The following is a 20398-nucleotide window of genomic DNA, read 5'->3' on the forward strand; positions in this document are numbered from 1 at the left end:
GGACTGACGCCCGAATCAAATGCAGCACCATGAGCAGCTTCGAGGTCGAGGCCCAGCGCGCCGTAGAATGGGCCGGAAAGCCAAGGCCCCAAGGATGGGAGTGATTTTTGTAGCAGCTTGAATAAAGAAATAAGTTTACTTTAGGTCCCTTATCTTGGCATAGAGTTTCAAAATCGTCCCTCAACCCTAATACCGGAAATATTAGACCCTGAATTAAAGAATACTATGCAAAAGAGGTCCCCTAGCGGTATATGAGGATGGTTTCGCTTACGTGGCGTCCCAGTCAGCCAAAAAATACTTAAAAAATTTATGGGACCCATATGTCAGTATCAAGTTAGCTTAAGCAAACTTAAAAAAATGTCAGTATCAAGTCTACATGTCAGCCTAATAAAAAAGTAAAAAAATTCTCTCTCACCGGCATGGGCAGCTTGCTCAGCTTCACCAGCGTGTCAGCGAAGTCCAGGTTCCACGGCGTGCCGTTCTCGGCATACTCCATGACGTGGTCGCACGCCTCCTTTCCGGTGAGCAGCGCCCATGCCGTCGGGGTGGAAGGTGACCGCCATAGCCAGGTTGTTGTGGTAGTAGCTGTGTCCTTCGCCTTCCTCAGCCTCGGCACGAACCGCAGCAAGCTCCTCGCCACTGCCACCGCGTCCTCGTCGCACACATTGTTCACCACGGCCGGGTTGCTGCTTGGGGTTGGTGACACGCCACCGCACTTGGACACGAGCAGGCTACGGTAGGTGGTAGCCCGGGTTGATCTGGGATGCAGGGGCGGCGAGGCGGCCGGAGAAGGACGTGCGATGGGTGACGCCGATGGAGTGCGCACCGGAGAGGATGATGAGCTCCTCCACGATGAAGTTCTTGTGGCAGAAGTTACGGACGAGGTCGGTGAGGTTAGATGCCACGTCGGGGAGGTATGTGTCGGCGTCCCTGCTGCGGGAGACCACGCCGTCGAGGCAACCGGCGGGGACGGCGAAGTCGACGCCGATGCGGCAGAGGTACCTGGCCGCGTCCCGCGCTGCGTAGGCGATGATGTCGGCGCAAAGGCGACCGTCGATGACGACGCTAAATCCCCACCCTCAACGCTCTCGCCGCCACAACACGCAGGATGTTGGTGGCTAGCTCGCCAGCACGGCATTGAGACAGGGGCCTCCGCCCGCCCAGCCGGACAGTGGCGATGGCAATGGAGAGGGAGGGGAGAGCAGAGGGAGTTTTTATTTTTATTTTTTATTTGACTTACAAGTGGGTCCTACAAGCTGACTAGTATGCCACGTAAGTGAATCCATCCTTGTATGCTACCTGAGGACCTCTTTCGCATGGTTTTTATGAGGTGGGGGTCTAACATTTCTGATACTGAGGTTGAGGGATGATTTTGCAACTCAGTATCTCATCTAAAATAAACTTATTCCTTGAATAAACATTAAAGCAAAGATAGTGTAGCACAGTTTAGTAGTTTAAGAAAGAAACATGCTCACGTTAATATATAATCGATAATGACTAAAGAGCAGGATCAAAAAGGACAAATAACAAATTGCTTGTGAAAGAATGTGACAGTTACAGATGCTTTAATCCCCTCTTGCAATGGCATTAGCTGGTGGGAGGGGATAATGTCTGATCATCCACGAGGCAAATTATACAACAGTACAACATTATAAAGGATACACGAAAATGGAAAATGTTACACCATGGGGGCAGTGAGACTCGGATTTATACTTATTGATGGTAACAAATCGAATTGCCTACATAAATTCAGGTAGCTCATGTGAGCCACAAAAAAAAACCTTTCTATATTTAAGGGTTCATAATCACAGATATGCAGTCACACTCGAGCAAAGCCTGCAAAAAGTTAGTGAAGATTTTGTTACAGTACTCGATGGTAATAACAAGATTAACGTATCACAACAAACGAAGTGCTTTAGGCAATACAATAGAGCGCAGAGTAAGAGAATAAATGAGATACAAGCAAAAAAGAAGATAATATATTAACACCAGTTATGTGAAAACCATTTGGCAAAAGTGAAAAAGCATCAATAATTTAGTAGTGTCTCAATGCAATGGTTAGATTGCAAGAATGCCTATTCAAAGAAGGATATCACAGAACAAAACCAGAGCAGAATGAGAGCACGTGTAATAAGTAATTTTCTGATCGAAGTGAGATATGAACACCCGGCAGCTTTGTTTCTTAAAATAAGATAGTCATTTCCACTTGAGGATTTGAGTTCTGAAGGTCTACATCAACTTAAACTTGGCTGCAGTTTCTTCAGCATCACATATATATAACCAAACTTTCCACTGAATGCATTCAGACGTAGTGGAAAAGGCCAATTATCAATGAAGCCAGCAGCAAGAATATGCCATATTCTACAGGGTAGCCCTAGCTTTCGATCAGGGGAAAGCAATGCATAAACGCAAGAGAATTGCGTTTCATTTCATTAAGGGGAAAGCAATGCATATTATTAATGCACATGATTAGTGTTGCCTCTGTTCCACATTATAAAATGTTTTGACTCTCTCTAGATTTATATGGATGATAACGAATCTGAACACATATATATAACATATGTATTAATCCATGAATGAATCTAGATATAGCCAAAATATCTTATAATATGTAGCCGAGGGAGCATTTTAACTCCTATGTTATTAGAGTTGCTGTTCTTGTTTCGATTGATGATTACCCTGGACAGCTGCTACTGTTAATAACATATCCAAAAGATCAACTATTCAGTACCTAACTACCTTGTTGATCAAGTCAGAAAAGGAAAACAGATGAAAATAAAGTAATGTATTGAGGTGGGGTATACCGTATACCTTTTCCAAAAGCACGCCAACATTATCACCTCTGTGGTCCTTTCTATCTCTCTATGCAGCCTGACAGACAAGAATATGGTGTTAGACGCATGCAAATGGTAGGTGATATTTCGTCAAGTGCAAGTAACTGGATGCCTAATTGTTAGATGATATGTGTAGGAGCTAAAACAAGGTGAAACCAGTAGTTTACCTTAGCATATGGGGCAAAAATGGCTTTGACATCTTCAAACACTTGAGCAATTGGTTTTGCAGCATCAATCTGATCAGAAGATAATTTATTCATGAGGGGTCAAAGTGAAGATCCCAAAAGAGTAGCAGTGACAAAAATATGCGAATGACTAAACCATTGTCAGTAAATTGTAATGGTCATGACTCGTGAGAGCGTGGTGGTACCTTTTTAACTTTGTCTTTCGCATTGTAATGCTCAATAACAGGCAAACTCGATTCAACAAAAACCTTGAATCTTTTCCTGATAGTCTCAATGTTGTCATCAACTCTACCCTGTAAAATCATAAGGCATGTTGGAAACACAAAGGTGTCCTCAAGAGGATACAAATGCTAAAAAGAACATAAGTGATGAAAGCAACCTGATTGCGTCCCAAAAGACGTCTTTCCATCTCTTCTTCAGAACAGTCAAAGAATAGCACAAATGCAGGAGAAATTTTTGTCTGGTATATATGAAACAATAAGCGGTCATAAAAATTCACATCTAGGTGCATTCAGTGGTAGGGGAAAGAAAGCTACTGAATTATCAGCTAACAAAGAATGGGTAGTTAGTTTTTTTAAGTGCAACTAGTAGATGAGCTTACAACATTCTCGAAGGCAGCACGATTCTCTTCATTCCTTGGAAACCCGTCTATTAGGAACTTATCGTTCTCATTTTTTATCATGGCTTCCTGCAAGAGCTTTATAGTAACCTCTGAAGGAACAATCTTTCCCTCCTTTATCATGTTCTCAATCATAGTTCTGTAAATCAAAAAATGTAGCAATAAATACGTAGGAACATGCGAGTGCTAAATATAGAAGTAGAAATGGCCTATCTTGTTCCAAAGAAACTTATGGATGGAAATTATTATATACCCATTCTCAGAACCAGATTTTATCTCTGCACGCAAAAGGTCTCCAGCGCTTAGATGGGTGAATCCAAAATGCTCGACAATGTTGGCACACTGTGTTCCTTTTCCACTTCCAGGACCACCTGTACGTAAAGTTTTGGTCAGATACAGAAGATGGCTAAGAATGTTCAGTAGTCAGACATAAATGAAGATGGTTTACCTAGAACAAATACAACTGTAACTTTCTTACCACCCAACATATTCTCAGCAACCCCCTGCGTGAAAAGCACAATTTCACCAGTAAGATGAACCGGCAATCATGAAAAGCACAATTTGCCAATGAATCCAACGCTTTGCATCAGAAAAGTGGAATGACCTATGATCTAAAATGTAACAAACGAACAATATTAATCAGTGCAAAGTAATGCCACAAGAATACCTCCTCCACCACAACCGCTGGAGCATCCACAACTGAACCCATGGCTTTAAATTCCGAAATTCAGTGTCTGCGGGAACAACACTGAGGTTACAGACGAGAGGTGCAGACTAAAAAGTAAAGGCACCACTCTAATTGTTAGTGGCACACAATTGTAACACCTAGTGCTGGTTGGATTGTGAGGACTCAACCACCTTTATCAGGTCAGCCAATTCTGAGATTTGAACCAGTCAAAGCCAACTTAAAGAGTTAAAGTATGATTCACAACAGTAGTCTTATGCACAAGACAACAACACATAGCAATGCAATGCATTGACTAATCACTGATTCTACTTCTCATTCTTAATCTAATAACAAATCTGCACGTCCCTGTGCTATTATGGATATACCAAACTTAGAAACAGTTATGTCCTGCTCCATCAAGTTGGCATCTCTAATACCGAATTCTCTACACTTTCTCGGATGGAGAGATGTGCCACGTGGCGCAGTAAAAATGAGCTTTCACTTCCTTGCTGTCGGATGGCAAATCAAAGAAACGTGTCACGTGGTGCAGCGAAAATGAGCTTTTGCTTCCTTGCCACCGGATTGCAAATCATTTACTACCTCCATCTCATATAATATGGAATTTGGACCACTCGTCTTATTAAAAAAAATTAAAAATATTATTTATTTTGTTCACTATTAAAAGTAGTTTAAGTATTACTTATAAATTTTTATATTTGTACAAAATTTTTGAATAAGACGAAAGGTTAAAAATTACGAGTGAATAGTCAAAATCTCATATAATATGGGACGGAGGGAGTAGCATTTTACATGTGAGGCTGCCAGACTGGCAACACCATCATTTCTGTTACAGGCCGCCTTCTTTGATACTTTATACTACTCAAATAATTTTATTTTTGCTCATTATATATTTCTATATCAATAAAAGCCAAAACACTGATATATACATTATTTTATCATATTCAATACAATTATCTTTTATTTTATTTATTTCTATTTCTAATATATCTATTTCTTGCTTTTCCAAACTTGTAATTATTATTTAGAAATGAACTTATTTTCCAGCCACTTTTATATCGCTAAAAACGCATATATATACAAGTATTATTTACAAGTTATTTTTGTTTGTAAATATATGTTTGATTTTTTTTCCAAAAAACTAAATATTGGCCCCTATGATTGGTTGAGATAAAAAAATAGGTGTAGAATTAATTTTATCTTATAACAAAGTACAAGAGTACAAATAACTTTATTTCATTTTCAACAGAAAGAGCACTACTCCCATTCAAAAGGTTTACTCTTTTTAAACCCATCATGTTTGCCCTAACAGATACTTCTATATCCTACTGTTGTTGGTGTACACGTTGACAATGGTCCATTTGTTTTCGGACGGTAAGTTGGAAAGATTTATGAGAAAAAAAATTTTGGTCAGTGTTACAAATAAATTCCAATAGAAGTACTTCAATGCTCTGTATTAGTACCTAAATAGATTTCTCCTAGATTAAACAAAATAATCTATTCTTAGAATCATCTGAATTTCATCCTCAGGAAATCGTCAATTGGACATGAGGTAAAGACAAAGACACAATATATTTTATCCCATGAGCATTTTTAGCTGAGATTTTGATGGCAAAACAACAACGTAGTATATCATCTTAATGCCTCACTATAGTCTTCTTTCCAACGGGAGCAGTTCTAGAGACTTCTATAATGTTCACTGCAGCGTTCCAATAAAAAGATGGCAGAGCCAAAGAAAGTAGAGAATTTTATTTGGCATCAGAATTATTGGCGTGAAAAGAATATAAATTTAAAGGTATTTAGCCCTCTTAACCCTAGAAATTGAATGCTATATGCAAGTTTTAGACCCCTGGTAGAGATGAAGAAATTAGATAAGTTTTTACCTGATTTTTAAAACTAATTTATACGAAACAACTTTTAAAAATGCATATAGACTCCATTAAGCTGTCCTATTTGCGCGGCTTTGCTTTCTAGTACTAATCCTAAAGCAGGATCAAACAATGATCGATAATTCCCTTGTATTCCCCTAACTCAGTTACGACATTACTCACTGAGGTGCTTGCTGATAAATTGATTACTCAAGTATTTAACACGCGGAAGGATCGCGATTACAACATAACTAGATCACTAGAACTAAGATCTCCTTACCACGACCCAACCCCATGATCTCCCGAATCGATGCTGGCAAACATAAGCATACCAACAAGCTAGCGCAGTCGGCCCCCTCCAAAAAAAAAGCAGCACCGAGGAATCTCCAGATCCGGCTCCCGCCGCACCATCACAGCAGCCCTCCTCGTCAGATCCATCCACCCCAACCGAGAGACGAATCCCTCCGCTTAACCCCGCCAAAGTCACGCAGATCCCAAGCCCTCGACCAAAATCACACTCCCCGCCAAATGAGCAAATCAGATCTCGCAGCAAGGGAGGCCCCAGCAAAGATCCCGCGAGCGGGGTAAGATAGGACGAGTCAGGGATGGTGGGATTCGGCGTTTTTACCTCCGCTGGATTCCGGCGAGGGGATCGAGGCCCCGGCTGCGGTCGGCTTGGCGGCGGAAGATCTGCAGCGCGGTGGAGAAGAAGAAACTACACGAGGAGGAAACGGTGGGGAGAGAGGGGAGAGGTGTCCGTTTATACGCGCGTGGCGCGCGGGGCGAGATGCTCTCTCCTCTGACAGGTGGGGCCCACGCGGGGTCGCCGCGGGAAGCGTGGTGATTGGTCAGGGAGAGGGGGCGCGTCGGCGTCGCCGTCGCCGTGGACGAGATGCGTGCGTGCGTGTGCGTGCAAAAGAGCTAGCGTAGGTTCGCGCGCTCCCATTTGATGCAAACGCTCGTTATTTTTTACCTTTTTTTCATATGACTTCTTCGTTTTTTGAAAAATTTATACATATAAAATTTGCATCAATATTTATATATAATTTATACATTTGACTCTATTCGAACTAGGATTCGATTTCTCGATCTTAAATCCATATGTTTATATATTATATTAGAAAATATATATGGAAAGTTTATATACTGAATGTAATATTTATATATTTAAAATTTATATGCATAAAGTCTATATGTGTTAGATAAATAAGATGTTTGCGCAAAGACGGTGCATGCGAATATTCATCAGATACACGCAGCTGTGTAGAGCTAGAGCTGAGAAAAGCGGGAGCTTGGCTTTGGATTCGAAGCCACTTTTATTGGAATCAAGAGCAAACTACTTATAGCATTAAAGGGGAAATGAGTGTAAATTTCTATATATATATATATATATATATATATATATATATATAATCAAATTATACTAAAACTATACATTTATGGATGCATGTCATACAACTATGTATTTATCACCAAATTTTGATACCTATAGTTGTTTGAAATTTACTAAAAAATTTACAAGATGCAAGCCAAAAGCTAAAAAAATGAGTTGAATTAATTATGCAATCAGGATCATATATAGTAGGAGAATATTAGGGTATGTTTGGTTCTTTAACCTACCAAATTACCGAAAACGTGGCTTTTTTTTGGCACTACCGGCTCTTTGATAACATAAAATTAGCGAGCTCATGTTTGGATTGGTCTCAATATGCCAGTTCTAAAATTTGACCAAATAGGAATATGCACTACCAATTGTTTGGCACCAATACAAAATAACATATATATCTACTGTTAAATTATCCAAAAAAAATGGTAGAGCATATTTAGGTACCAAACCAAACAAGCCCAGATACGTAGCCTAGGTTCTTGAGGCATTCTTCCAGTATTCCACCTATTTGTGTACATGTGTGTTGCTCACGGGGCGTTTGTTTATAGAGGCTAAACTTTAACCCCTAGTCATATTGGATGTTTAGATACTTATTATAAATAGTAAACGTAGTTTATTAATAAAACTCATCCATAATTTTGGACTTATTCGCAAGATGAATCTAATGAGCCTAATTAATTCATAATTAGCATATGTGATGCTACAGTAAACATTTGCTAATTATGGATTAATTAGGCTCAAAAAATTTGTCTCGTGGATTAGCTCTTATTTATGAAATTAGTTTTTTTATTAATTTATATTTAATACTTTAAATTAGTGTCCAAACATTCGATTTGACATAAGGCTAAAAAGTTTAACCACATCTAAACAACCCCTCAGATTAGTGGAGCTAGGCTGCTAGAGCATGTTTGTAAACTTGCAATGTACGTGCTTAACCATAATAAATTGGGTTCATATTTAATTTCTTCACACACACTCTATATGCGCACCTAACTTAAAAAGGTTCACACATGTTATTACAAAATAGAATACAGTTGGCATCTCCCTTTCTAGCTTGATCAAGTAACAACGATGCTGGTCACAATAAGTTGCTAGTTGAGATAATAATTCTCCAGCTGTGGATGTAAACCTAAGAACATGTGTGGTACTCTACCTTACAATTTGCAACTAGAATGACAGTGAAAGGGTGATGCAGAATATTATCGAAATTATTCCTGGGCAGATTCCCTGGTCACTGAAGCGATTTTCCAGTGTTACTTTCCATCCATCCACCTACTCTTAAAAATAATTTGACATCATAAAAATTATCTTAACCACGAAAAACTTGTATTTTACCATCATTTACCTGAGGAAAATTTGTAAACACTACAGATTAATTACTTTCCCATGAAAACACAGGAGGTCCTAATAACTGGGCCCAATCCGGTACAAATTCTGTGTATAGCCCACAAACCTTCTGGCCCGACACAGCCTGCAAAAAACACGGCTTCTTGCCCAGCTGCCGATCCTTGCAGAAGAGGAAATCGGCGGCTGCTGCGGCGGCTATATATATTGGCGGCGCCATCTGGGTCGGACCCCGCACCGATCAATCCGGCTCGTGCCACCGCCATTGGCGCATCCACCGTGAGCTCCAGGTAGCTAGCGAAAGGAGTGGGAGGGTTTGAGGTTCTGCGAACGAGAGCGAGTGATGGCGTTGGGGAACCGAGAGGCCGCGGGGGAGAAGCTGGTGCCGGAGGCGTTGGAGAAGGCGGCGCCGGAGGCGGCGGTGGAGGGGGCGGACGAGCGGGAGGAGAAGGGGAGCGACAGGATGATCCACCTGAAGAGCAACGATGGCAGGCCGTATGATGTGTCGGAGGCGGCGGCGAGGATGTCCAAGTTCATCGCGAAAATGATCGACGACAACTGCGCCGACCCGTACATCCCGCTCTACAACGTCGACTACAAGACCCTCGCCCTGCTGATGCGGTACTGCGACAAGCACACTGCCGACACCGCCGACGAGGAGGGACTCAAGGCCTGGGACAAGGACTTCATCAACGGGCTGGACAAGGACTCCATCTTCAAAGTCATCATGGCCTCCAACTACCTCTACATCGATGTGCTCCTCGACCTCGCCTGCAAGAAGATCGCCGACATGATAAGGGGCAAGACACCCGAGGAGATCCGCGAGGCTTTCAACATTCGCAACGACCTCACCGAGGAGGAGGAGAAGGAGATCCGCCAGGAGCACGCCTGGGCCTTCGTCTAGTACTCGCTTTCTCTCTTAACCCCGTGGTGTCCCTCGTCGTCGTCGTGTAATGGTGGTTCTCTCGTAGTTGTGATTTTGTGAAGTGTCGTGTCTCTGGTAGATTCAGATCGAATCAGGTTACCTTGAGTTCGTGCATCCTGTCCAAGAACAGAGCCGGGTGTGTCGTTGAATGCTTTGAACTGTTGGATCGCTTGCATGAAGTGGATATTTTTGCCTCCATATTGTTTGCTCTGTCCGTTTGATTTTGATGCAGATTAGTCCTGTTCTTAGATGTTTTGCTATGTGTACTCGTTGGTATCTGGTGCGTTGGTGGATTCAAATTCAAGAGATTTGTTGCAGATTTGCTGCGTTTATCGGTGCTCGATCGAACGGGAGTGTTTTCCTGTTCATGAATTTGTATTGGGTGCGAGTTTGGGGGTGGCGCTTTGCTTGGATTCTGATGTGAACTGGATTGAGAAGGAGAATAAACGTCTGTTGCAACTTTATCTGGATGCTGCATTCCTTTTCAGAGATCAATGCATTTCGTTTCAGAGATGTATGCACTGATCCGTGTTACGGTGTTAGTACTGATCCCTAAATATTTTGTCTGTCTGTCTGGTTAAACTAATCCAACTCCCTGCATGTGTCTGAATTCCTCTGCATCTGAAGAATTCCGTTTCAGATATGAATGTGAATTGATCCCCAAAGTATGTTCTGTCTTGCATTTCTGCATTTTTACCTTTCCATTTTAGAGATGTATGGACTTATCTGAAGCATCATGCTTGTAACTTATAGTGCTAGTTTTGGTTAGAGCATGCACTATGCTCCGACGTGGCGAGTGGCTCAAGCCCACCACGTCAAAGCCGGCCTGCCATATCACCATGCACCGTACCCTCCTCCTTGAGCCGCACGTATCCCGCAGGATCCACAGGAGCTCCATCAAAAAGCAGGAGAGAGAGGAGAGAGGCGTCGTCGAGGCCGAGGACCGCCGCTGTCGCCGCCGAGGACGTGCTCCTCAGCCGCCGCTAGGACGCGGCCGGCCTCCGTCGCTGCCGCCGGGACAAAGGGAGCGGAGAGCTCGCCGGCCCGGAGTGGATCTGCTCACTTATGCCGCCGAGGTCGTCGGCCCGGACTAGATCCGGCTGGATCCGTTCGCCGACGCCGCCGAGCTCGCCGGCCCGACGCCAACCTCCGCCCCCGCGCCGCCGAGCCTATCGGCCCAACGCCGACCTCCGTCCCCACGCCGCCGAGCCAGTCGTCCCGCCGCCGAGATCCGTGACCACCCCCAGCGCCGCCGAGCTCCGTCGCCGTCGATGCCATGCCCAGCTCCGCCGCTGCCGCTGCCGGAGGAGGGCTCAGATCTATAAGAGGGAGAGAGAGAGGAGAGAGCTTGGAGAGAGAGAGAGGGGAGAGACGGTGGACCGGTGGAGTGGCTAAAAAAGAAAATGTGATTTTTTCGTGGGATCCATCTGAGGCTATATGCACTGTAGAGGGTGGGGTTTCATTCTACATGGCATCTCTTTTTTTTTTTGCTAGAACCACTTCATGGGATCCTTGCACTGTGTATGCCCTTATGGGCTCCGCTTGAATACATGACTTTTATATAATTTTCGTATGAACATTGCTTGAGTTACCATTAACATTAACATCCTATAAGATTTCTTTATTTCAGAAGGGGGCTAGTTATTCAAAACTCTTATAATAGGGAAACACACACAAATTAATTCATCCCAGTTGCCAATTGGAAACCACAAAGCAAAATTCATATAAAGAATAAACGAGATTTAACTAAGCTTAGTTTAGTTTATTTGCGCACGGTTTGCACACCTTAATTCTCCCTCGGTTTCATAATGCGAGATTTTCTAACTTTGTCTAAATTCATATGAATGCTAATAAATCTAGACATATATATAACTTATATATAAATTGATGAATTTAGTCAAGACTAGAAAGTCTTACATTATAAAACGGAGGTAGGAACTTAGATGTTCACCTTTATTTTTTTACAAAAAGAAACTGTAGGTGGTACTGTGTCTTTCACTCTAGAGATCAAAGACAAGTGATATGCGGTGGTCACTGGTCACAGTAAGAGATAAGAGGAGAGAGAGAAGAGAGGTGGACTACTAATTTATAGCCAACTGTACACGGACTCTAAGACAGACAGTGTGTATGACATGTGGGACCATGTATTAATGTTTTGTAGTCAACTATTATATGAATTAACTGTTAGATTGAGTATATCTGAATTGAAGTTACTAGTTGACTATACTGTTGAACTTGCTCTAAGTTACCGAATGAAATGCCAATTCTCCAGTTTTTTCATGGAACCAAGTAGCATGATTGATACGCTATGGAACCAAATGCAATTTTTGAGAGAAAATGAGATTTAAAAACAGTTCAAATAGCGGAAGAGAAGAAAGAGAGAATGGGAGCATGCACTGTACGGCTGAATCCACTACCAATTTCCCAGCGTGCACAGGAAGAACGTAACGGCCACGAAAACCTACGCTGCCACGCGTCGCGCTCCTGCTCCTCTGGGCTAATCTCCAGGCCCAACCTACTTAGCCGGCCCAACATGGCCCGCGAAACACAGAGGCATTTGTCCAGCTGGCGTGCCAGCTAGGCTTGCTGGAGAAGAGTCACGGCCGCCGAAGCAAATCCATCGCTCCTCCGCCTCCGGGCTATATATATGGGCGCTCCCATTTGGCTCTCCGACGCCGCACCGATCATTCCGGCAGCTCGTGCCCACTGCGCCACCTGCTGCTTCCACCGCGAGAGCTAGAGGCCGGGTTAGCGGAAGGGGTTTTGGAGCGAGAGCGAGTGATGGCGGATCAGGGGGTGGAGATGGCGGTGCTTCCCGTGGAGAAGACTGGAGAGGTGTCGGAGGAGGCGGTGGAGAAGGTGGCGGAGGAGGTGGAGAAGGTGGAGCCGGAGGTGGAGATGGTGGTGTTTCCCGTGGGGAAGGTGCCGGCGCCGGCGCCGGAGGCGGAGGGGACCGGCAGGATGATCACCCTCAAGAGCTCGGACGGCGCCCTGATCGAGGTGGCGGAGGCGTCGGCGAGGCTGTCCAAGATCATCGGGAAAAGGATCGACGACGGCCGCACCGACCCGTACATCTTACTACCCGCAGTCGACACCGCGACCCTCGAGAAGATGATCGCGTACTGCAACCAGCACGCCGACAAGAAGTCCGACACCGTCGAGGAGAAAGAGTACCTCAAGAACTGGGACAAGACCTTCATCGACGAGCTGGCCGGCGACACGGGCTTCCTCGTCAAGGTCATCGTGGCCTCCACCGACTTCAAGATCGATGGACTCCTCGACCTCGCCTCCCAGAGGGTCACCGAGGCGGTCAAGGAAAAGAGCCTCGAGGAGATCCTCAAGGCCTTCAACGTCAGCGAGTAGGGTCACCGAGGCGATCAAGGAAAAGAGCTTCGTGCGTGGAGTACACACCTGAACAGTAAGCCGTAGTGTCGTCGTCGTAATGGTTGTTGTCTCGTAGTTGTGTGTTGTGTCTCTGGTAGATTCAGATCTCGTCGGCTTAGGCTTAGCTTGAGTTCTTGCATCCTGTCCACGAAGAACAGAGTCGGCTGTGTCGTCGTTGAATGCTTTTTTGAACTGCTGGATCGATTGCATGAAGTGAATCTTTTGCCTCCAATATAATTTGGTTGTTGTGTCTTCTTGGTTTTCATGCAGTTCGTCTCCTTATGAAATGTTTTCTCCAAGACTACAACGTTTACTCCTTGGGATGTGGTTCGCTGGTTGGATTCCAATCCAAGATATTCTGTTGTGTTTTGGGTGCAAGTTTTGGGGTTGAGTTTTGCCCGGATTCAGGTGCGAATGCTGTATTACGTTTCGGATTGATCCGGTGATCCCTACTGATCCCTGTGTATTTTCATCGAGTGGTTCGCTTCGTGCTGTTTAGATTCCGGCGTGGACTGAAGAATGAAGGGAAAACGTGGTTGCGAATTTATCTGAATGATGCATTTCGTTTCAGGCATGCATTGATTGATCCCTTAATTAGCATCTGCTGTTTGGTTAATTAACAAAAATCCCTCCCTGCATGTGTGACGTGTCTGAGTTCTTCTGTCTCTTCAGATATTCATATGAACTACTGATCCCTAATATGTTTTGTAGTAGAGCACTCTTTGTAGTATATTCTTCACCCTTCAGCATCTGAAACATTTCGCTTTACAGATGGATGGATGGATGGATGGATAAATTTGATTAGATTAATCACAATTTCTCTGCATGTTTCCTGCTTTCCTCCGCATCATGTAGCCATCTAGCTACTTGAACTTGAGGCAATGAGGCAGTATTCCAAGTTGTTTTGCGCAACTATGCAGTTCGTCATGTTTGTAACTTGCAATGATAGCTGTGTAATTGTGTTTACTAGTCGCATTAAGCTGCCGAATGAAATAATAACAGTCTCCACTCTCCAGTTGTTGTTGGAGCATTTGAACGCAATAACATGTGTGACGGTACCTTGCAATTTGTAGGTGTAACAGAATATTTTTCTAAAATATTCTTAACTAGGCACATTTCTTGGTTGCTGTAGTGTTTTCAATGTTATAATTTTATTTTCAACTTATTTTAAACTCAACTCTTAAATTTTACAAGCAAAATAGTTGGACCCATTACCAATCCTAATTAGGCCCTGTTTAGTTCGCGAAAGGAAAAAGTTTGTTGTGTCACGTTGGATATTTGACCGAATGTCAGAAGGGGTAAACGGATACAAATAAAAATAAATAAATTTCGTAGCTCGCCTAGAAACCTTGAAACGAATTTTTTGAGCCTAATTAATCTGTTATTAGTACATGTGGTTACTGTAGCACTTATGGCTAATCATGGACTAATTAGGCTCAAAAGTTTCGTCTCACGATTTCCCTCCTAATTGTGCAATTAGTTTTTTATCTATATTTAATACTTTATTTAAGTGTCTAAAGATTTGATGTGATATTTTGGGAAAAAAAATTGAAAACTAAACGGGCCCTTAGTTTTATCCATCCACATATATTGTTAAACGAAATTAAGATCGTAAAAAATCTCTTAACTATGAACATCTCGATAGTTGTTACTAGTATCATTGTCAATTACTATGGGTGATTGTTTGTATTTTCGGCGAAAAAGCTAAACGACGTACTTTGCAAACGAAAAATAATTTATAAATAAAACTTTTATATATGTGTTCATATGAATCTAAAAGTAAAGACTGAAAAAAAAATTATGATGAAAAACCACATTGAAAATCCAAATTTTAGTATAAGAAAAAGTGAAAAGATGAGTTTGCATTACTTATGATACTAGAAAAGTGGAAGAAAAATGCAAACTACTTATGATAAAATAAGTGTAGGAAAACACGTTTATACGCCGTAACGTATACAGGATGAATTTCAGTACGAAAATAAAAATATATAAACTGGAGGAGAATTATCAACCGTACAAATACTTTTCCCAAGGAGAAAAAAACGAAAAGAAAAACAGAATTCTGTACCGTATGCTAACATGGTCCTCATAAATGGGCTGAATCCATTACAAAATTTCACTTTCTCAGCCCATGGCCCACAAACTTATGGCCCAACATGACCTGCGAAAGGCAGTTCTCTTGTCCAGCTGGCGAGCCAGCTCGGCTTGAAGGCGAACGCGAGCACGCCTCCGCCTCCGGGCTATATATTGGCGGCGCCATCGGGACCCCTCGCCGATCAATCCGGCTCGAGCCACCGTGAGCACTAGGCAGTTAGCGAAAGGAGAGCGTTGATGGCGGCGGGGAACGGAGAGGCCGCGGGGGCGTCGGCGGCGGAGAAGAAGGTAGAGTGCGCGATGGTGTCGGAGGCTGCGGAGGAGGTGGCGGCGGTGGACGAGGTGGTGTTGGATGCGGCGGAGAAGCTGCAGCCGGAGGTGGTGGAGGAGGTGTTGAAGGTGGAGGTGGGGAAGCGGGAGGAGGAGGAGGAAAGCGGCAGGATGATCACCCTGAAGAGCTCGGATGGCGAGCTGCTCGATGTGACGGAGGCGTCGGCGAGGCAGTCCCAGATCTTCACGCAATTGATCGACTCCGGCAGCGCCGACCCGCACATCCTGCTGCCCATCGTCGACGCCGAGACCCTCAAGAAGGTGATCGAGTACTGCGACAAGCACGCCACCGACAGCGACAACGAAGAGCTCGAGAACTGGGACGAGACATTCATCAACGAGCTGTACGAGGACAGGGAGCGCCTCTTCGAGGTCATCAAGGCCTCCAACTACCTCTGCATCGACGGACTCCTCAACCTCACCTGCGACAAGGTGGCCGACACGCTCAAAACCAAGACCCTCGAGGAGATCCGCGAGGCCTACAGCATTCACAACGACCTCACCGAGGAGGAGAAGGAGGAGATCCGCCGGGAGAACGCATGGGCCTTCAAGCGTCGGAGTAAAGGAGTAAAACGCATGCAATCCGGTAAGCCGTAGTGTCTCGTCGTTGTGTGCTGTGTTCTCTGCTCGATCAGAGTGAGTTCGGCTGTGTCGTTGAATGCTTTGAACTGCTTAATCGCTTGCATGAACTGCCCCAAATTGTTTGCTGTGTCTGTTTGGCTTTGATGCGTTCGCTTATGATTCATCAGTTCGTTGGTGGGATTCCATCATTCCAATCAAAGAGATTGCAGATTTGCAATGTTTTCCTGGCCATTGATTTGTTTCGGGAAGTTTTTTGCTTATGTTTTGCTCGGATTCGGGTGTGAATTGAAGAGAGTAGTGAAAACATCTTTGCAAGCTTTTATCTGAACTCTGCGCTTCGATCCATGAACTGATTGATTCCTCAAGACCATCGGGAGGAGAGCGGCAGGATGATCACCCTGAAGAGCTCGGACGGCGCCCTGATCGAGGTGGCGGAGGCGTCGGCAAGGCTGTCCAAGACCATCGGGAACAAGATCGACGACGGCCGCACCTACCCGTACATCTTACTCCCCGAAGTCGACGCCGCGACCCTCGAGAAGATAATCGCGTACTGCAACCAGCACGCCGACAAGAAGTCCGACACCGTCGAGGAGAAAGAGTACCTCAAGAACTGGGACAAGACCTTCATCGACGAGGTGGCCGGCGACACGGGCTTCCTCGTCAAGGTCGTCACGGCCTCCACCTACCTCAAGATCGATGGACTCCACGACCTCGCCTGCCTGAGGGTCACCGAGGCGGTCAAGGAAAAGAGCCTCGAGGAGATCCTCAAGGCCTTCAACGTCAGCGAGTAGGAGACGCGCGCCAGGGCTTCGTGCGTGGAGTACACACCTGAACAGTAAGCCGCAGTGTCGTCGTCGTCGTCGTAATGGTTGTTGTCTCGTAGTGTGTTGTGTCTCTGGTAGATTCAGATCCAGTCGGCTTAGGCTTAGCTTGAGTTCTTGCATCCGGGATCCTGTCCACGAAGAACAGAGTCGGCTGTGTCGTCGCCGTTGAATGCTTTGAACTGCTGGATCGCTTGCATGAAGTGAATCTTTTGCCCCCAATTTGGTTGCTGCGTCTTCTTGGTTTTCATGCAGTTCGTCTCCTTATGTCTCCAAGACTACCACGTTTACTCCTTGGAATATGGTTCGCTGGTTGGATTCCAATCAAAGATATTCGGTTGTGTTTTGGGTGTAAGTTTTGGGGTTGAGTTTTGCTCGGATTCAGGTGCGAATAATGCTGTATTTCGTTTTGGATTGATCCCTACTGATCCCTGTGTATTTTCCTCGAGTTGTTTTGCTTCGTGCTGTTTAGATAATTAGATTCCGGCATGGACTGAATAATGAAGGGAAAACGTTGTTGCGACTTTTTTTTTTTGAAACCAAAGCCAGCGTGGTGCTGATTTTATATTAGAAGGTAAGAAATTTATAGCCTATAAATTTTGGGTTGATCTCGCAGGGGAGACCCTCTCTAAACAGAACGGATTACTCTCGTGCTAGTGTAGCCCCACAGGCCTTCCACATCTGCATCTCATCAAAGATTCTTGCTTGAAGCTGGTCGAAGCTCAATTCTTTGTGTTGAAAAATTCGGCGGTTTCTTTCGCACCAAATCTCCCAAATTACTAGCATCACCAAGGATTTAACCACCTTGCCAGACTTCTTGTCTCTTTTCTGCGTAGCTTTCTCTAGCCATCCGTTGAAATTCTCCAAAGCAGAGTAATCCTTGTACATGCCAGCGATTTTCCCCTTCGTGGATACCGCATCCCATAATTTTCTTGTGAAGGTGCAATCCTTGAAAAGATGATCTGCCGATTCCAGTTTCTGTAGCACAGCTGACAAAAGTAAGCATTCGACCATTCTCTGATTTGCAGCCTATCTGCTGTCCAAAGTCTGTTTTGCGTCAGCAGCCATAGCATCGCCTTGCACTTGGACGGCGCCCAAGTTTTCCAGATTGTGGACGCCGCATGAGAATGGATCATTCCTGCGAACTGAGCCAGATAAGCTGACTTGGCCGTATATTGTCCAGAATTGTCGACTTTCCAGATGATGTGGTCTTCAATGTCTTCAGTCAGCTGTATATTCGCACCTTCAATCCTTTCCCAGATGGTGAAGTACTCCGTGGTCGCATCACTGGCTATGAGGTTTTCCATGGTCGACGCCCATCTGTTATTTGCGAGGGCTTCCTTGACCGTTAAATTTTTCTCCCTATATCGGATGAAAAGGGTTGGGGCCAGCGTTTTCATTGTTGTAGTGCCTAGCCAATTATCTGTCCAAAACTTGGCATTCCTCCCATTCCCAAGTTGTACTTTTGTCAGCGCTGCAAACAACTCAGCGTCCCTGTTACTTGTTGGGATGGACATTGCCGCCCATGGCCTGGCCTCATCGGTCCATTGGAACCACTGCCATCTTAGACGCAAGGCCGTTGCAAATTTATCCATATTCAATATGCCCATTCCTCCCCTGTTCTTTGGAGAACAAACCTTTGTCCAATTGACTTTGCACTTCCCTCCAGTAAGTTCTTCATCGCCGGCCCACAAGAATTTCCTTCGTATCTTGTCTATCTCGGTAATGAATTCATTTGGGGCCTTGATTACCATTAGGAGGTATAGGGGAATTGAGGATAAAACCGAGGTCACAAGGGTTTGCCTGCCTGCCGTACTCATCAAGCTTTTTTCCAGCCTGCCAATTTTGCCTTGATCTTGTCCCGTATTTGTTGCAGGTGTACCAGCTTGATTTTTCCAGTGTGCAGTGGTAGTCCCAGGTATGTCAACGGCAAAGCTGTGATCTGTCCATTGAAGATTCCCAGGACTTCGGTTAGGTTGATGCCATGGCACTGGATAGCTGTAACCGAGCTCTTCTGAAAATTGACCCTCAAGCCTGTGGCATTGCCGAAGCCTTCCAGGACACACATCAAATTCTGCACATCCTGCCTTTTTGGTCTCAGGAAAATTGCCGCGTCGTCTGCATATAGTGATAGCCTGTAAGTCGTGAACCTCGTGCCCATCGGCGTCAGCATTCCTTGGTCCATGGCCATCTTCAACAATTTTTCTAGTGGCTCGATCGCAAGTATGAAGAGATAAGGTGACAGGGGGTCATCCTATCTCAACCCATGCCGGTGGTATATCTTCTCACTTAAGCAGCCATTTACCATAACTTTGGAGGAAGTCGTCGATAGCAGGATTACAATCCAGTCTATCCAGCGTTTGCTGAAACCCCGCTTTTGCATCATCTCGATGCGATACTCCCAGGAAACCGAGTCAAAGGCCTTGGCAATATCCAGTTTAAAGAAGAGGGTCGGCTTGCCTTGGCCGTTGAGGGTCTTCAGCAAGTTCCGCACATAGAGGTAGTTGTCTTGAATACACCTAGTTTTTATGAAGGCACTCTGAGCACTAGAAACCATTCCGTGCATGCATGGGGACAACCTAGCTGCCAAGACCTTCGCAAGGAGTTTTGCCACTGAATGGATCAAGCTAATTGGCCTGAAGTCACTTGCATTACACACATTTTTCTCTTGGGTATTAGGGCAATGTTCCCCCTATTGATGCTTCCGAAGTTTCCTTCTGATAGCCGATGAAAGCTGCAGAAAGTCTCCATAATATCATCCTTTATTATGGTCCAGCATAATTTGTAGAAAGCTCCGTTGAAGCCGTCCGGACCGGGAGCCTTTTCAGATGGCGAATTTTTAATTGCTTGGAGAATTTCAGTTTCAGTAAATCTTCTGTCAAGATCCATATTCTGGATGCTTGTCATGCCAAGGCCGTCCCAATTTAGTGTGCATGACCGCTCGTTTTTTCCTCCCAGGATGGTGTGGTAATGCCTATAAAACAAGTCCATCTCGTCCTCCTGGGTATTAACAGCCAGTCTCTCCCTTTGCAAGCTAGGGATGTGATTTCTTCGTTTTCGGGCCGCCATTTTCATATGGAAAAATTTTGTGTTGGCGTCTCCTTGCTTTAACCAGGTTATCCTTGAAGCTTGTCTTCGTCTGGTTTCCAAGACTGCTGCAAGTCCCAGCATCCTTAACTTGAGTTCCTTTCTGAAAGCTAGCTCTTCATCTGTTAGCAATCTTGATTCTTGAGCAATGTCAAATCTAAGTATCAGCTCACTTATCATCTGTGACAGCAGCCGTAGGCCACCAAAGGATCGACGACTCCATATTCTCAGCCGCTTTGCAGTATTTCTGAGT

The 20398-nt window shown here is 44.6% G+C and overlaps 4 protein-coding genes and 1 pseudogene across 4 annotated transcripts; 3 read left to right on the forward strand and 2 right to left on the reverse strand.

Moving 5' to 3' along the window:
* Positions 1-180: 180 nt before the first annotated feature.
* LOC107304568 lies at positions 181-1687 on the reverse strand (annotated as a pseudogene).
* LOC102718754 (UMP-CMP kinase 3) lies at positions 1508-6926 on the reverse strand. Its single transcript, XM_006657917.3, has 10 exons — positions 6820-6926; positions 4306-4372; positions 4087-4141; positions 3892-4009; positions 3621-3777; positions 3399-3479; positions 3205-3312; positions 3002-3070; positions 2812-2871; positions 1508-1836 (listed from the first exon to the last, which is right to left on the reverse strand). Exons 2-9 carry the CDS (start codon positions 4345-4347, stop codon positions 2863-2865), a joined length of 639 nt encoding a protein of 212 aa, XP_006657980.1. The 5' UTR covers positions 4348-4372; positions 6820-6926; the 3' UTR covers positions 1508-1836; positions 2812-2862.
* Positions 6927-9113: 2187 nt separating this feature from the next.
* Positions 9114-10290, forward strand: LOC102716433 (SKP1-like protein 11). Its single transcript, XM_006658775.3, has one exon. It carries the CDS (start codon positions 9266-9268, stop codon positions 9824-9826), a length of 561 nt encoding a protein of 186 aa, XP_006658838.1. The 5' UTR covers positions 9114-9265; the 3' UTR covers positions 9827-10290.
* A 2221-nt stretch (positions 10291-12511) lies between these two features.
* LOC102716709 (SKP1-like protein 13) lies at positions 12512-13773 on the forward strand. Its single transcript, XM_006658776.2, has one exon. The coding sequence runs from the start codon at positions 12629-12631 to the stop codon at positions 13208-13210; it is 582 nt and encodes a 193-aa protein (XP_006658839.1). The 5' UTR covers positions 12512-12628; the 3' UTR covers positions 13211-13773.
* Positions 13774-15483: 1710 nt separating this feature from the next.
* LOC102716990 lies at positions 15484-17574 on the forward strand. Its single transcript, XM_015839437.2, has 2 exons — positions 15484-16241; positions 16604-17574. The coding sequence occupies exons 1-2, from the start codon at positions 15563-15565 to the stop codon at positions 17026-17028; spliced, it is 1104 nt and encodes a 367-aa protein (XP_015694923.1). The 5' UTR covers positions 15484-15562; the 3' UTR covers positions 17029-17574.
* Positions 17575-20398: the final 2824 nt, after the last annotated feature.

The sequence above is a fragment of the Oryza brachyantha genome, chromosome 7 (assembly GCF_000231095.2).
Source record: "Oryza brachyantha chromosome 7, ObraRS2, whole genome shotgun sequence".
Taxonomy (NCBI): Eukaryota; Viridiplantae; Streptophyta; class Magnoliopsida; order Poales; family Poaceae; genus Oryza; species Oryza brachyantha.

What these genes read in the sequence shown, in the direction of transcription:
- LOC102718754 (XM_006657917.3), bottom strand. Translation starts at nt 4,347, where the DNA reads ATGGGTTCAGTTGTGGATGCTCCAGCGGTTGTGGTGGAGGAG. An exon ending in GTGCTGCCTTCGAGAATGTT is followed by an intron (nt 3,480 to 3,620) that starts GTAAGCTCATCT and finishes CATATATACCAG; the next exon opens with ACAAAAATTTCTCCTGCATT. An exon ending in CGAAAGACAAAGTTAAAAAG is followed by an intron (nt 3,071 to 3,204) that starts GTACCACCACGC and finishes TCTTCTGATCAG; the next exon opens with ATTGATGCTGCAAAACCAAT.
- LOC102716709 (XM_006658776.2), top strand. Translation starts at nt 12,629, where the DNA reads ATGGCGGATCAGGGGGTGGAGATGGCGGTGCTTCCCGTGGAGAAGACT.
- LOC102716433 (XM_006658775.3), top strand. Translation starts at nt 9,266, where the DNA reads ATGGCGTTGGGGAACCGAGAGGCCGCGGGGGAGAAGCTGGTGCCGGAG.
- LOC102716990 (XM_015839437.2), top strand. Translation starts at nt 15,563, where the DNA reads ATGGCGGCGGGGAACGGAGAGGCCGCGGGGGCGTCGGCGGCGGAGAAG. An exon ending in AGTAAAACGCATGCAATCCG is followed by an intron (nt 16,242 to 16,603) that starts GTAAGCCGTAGT and finishes TGATTCCTCAAG; the next exon opens with ACCATCGGGAGGAGAGCGGC.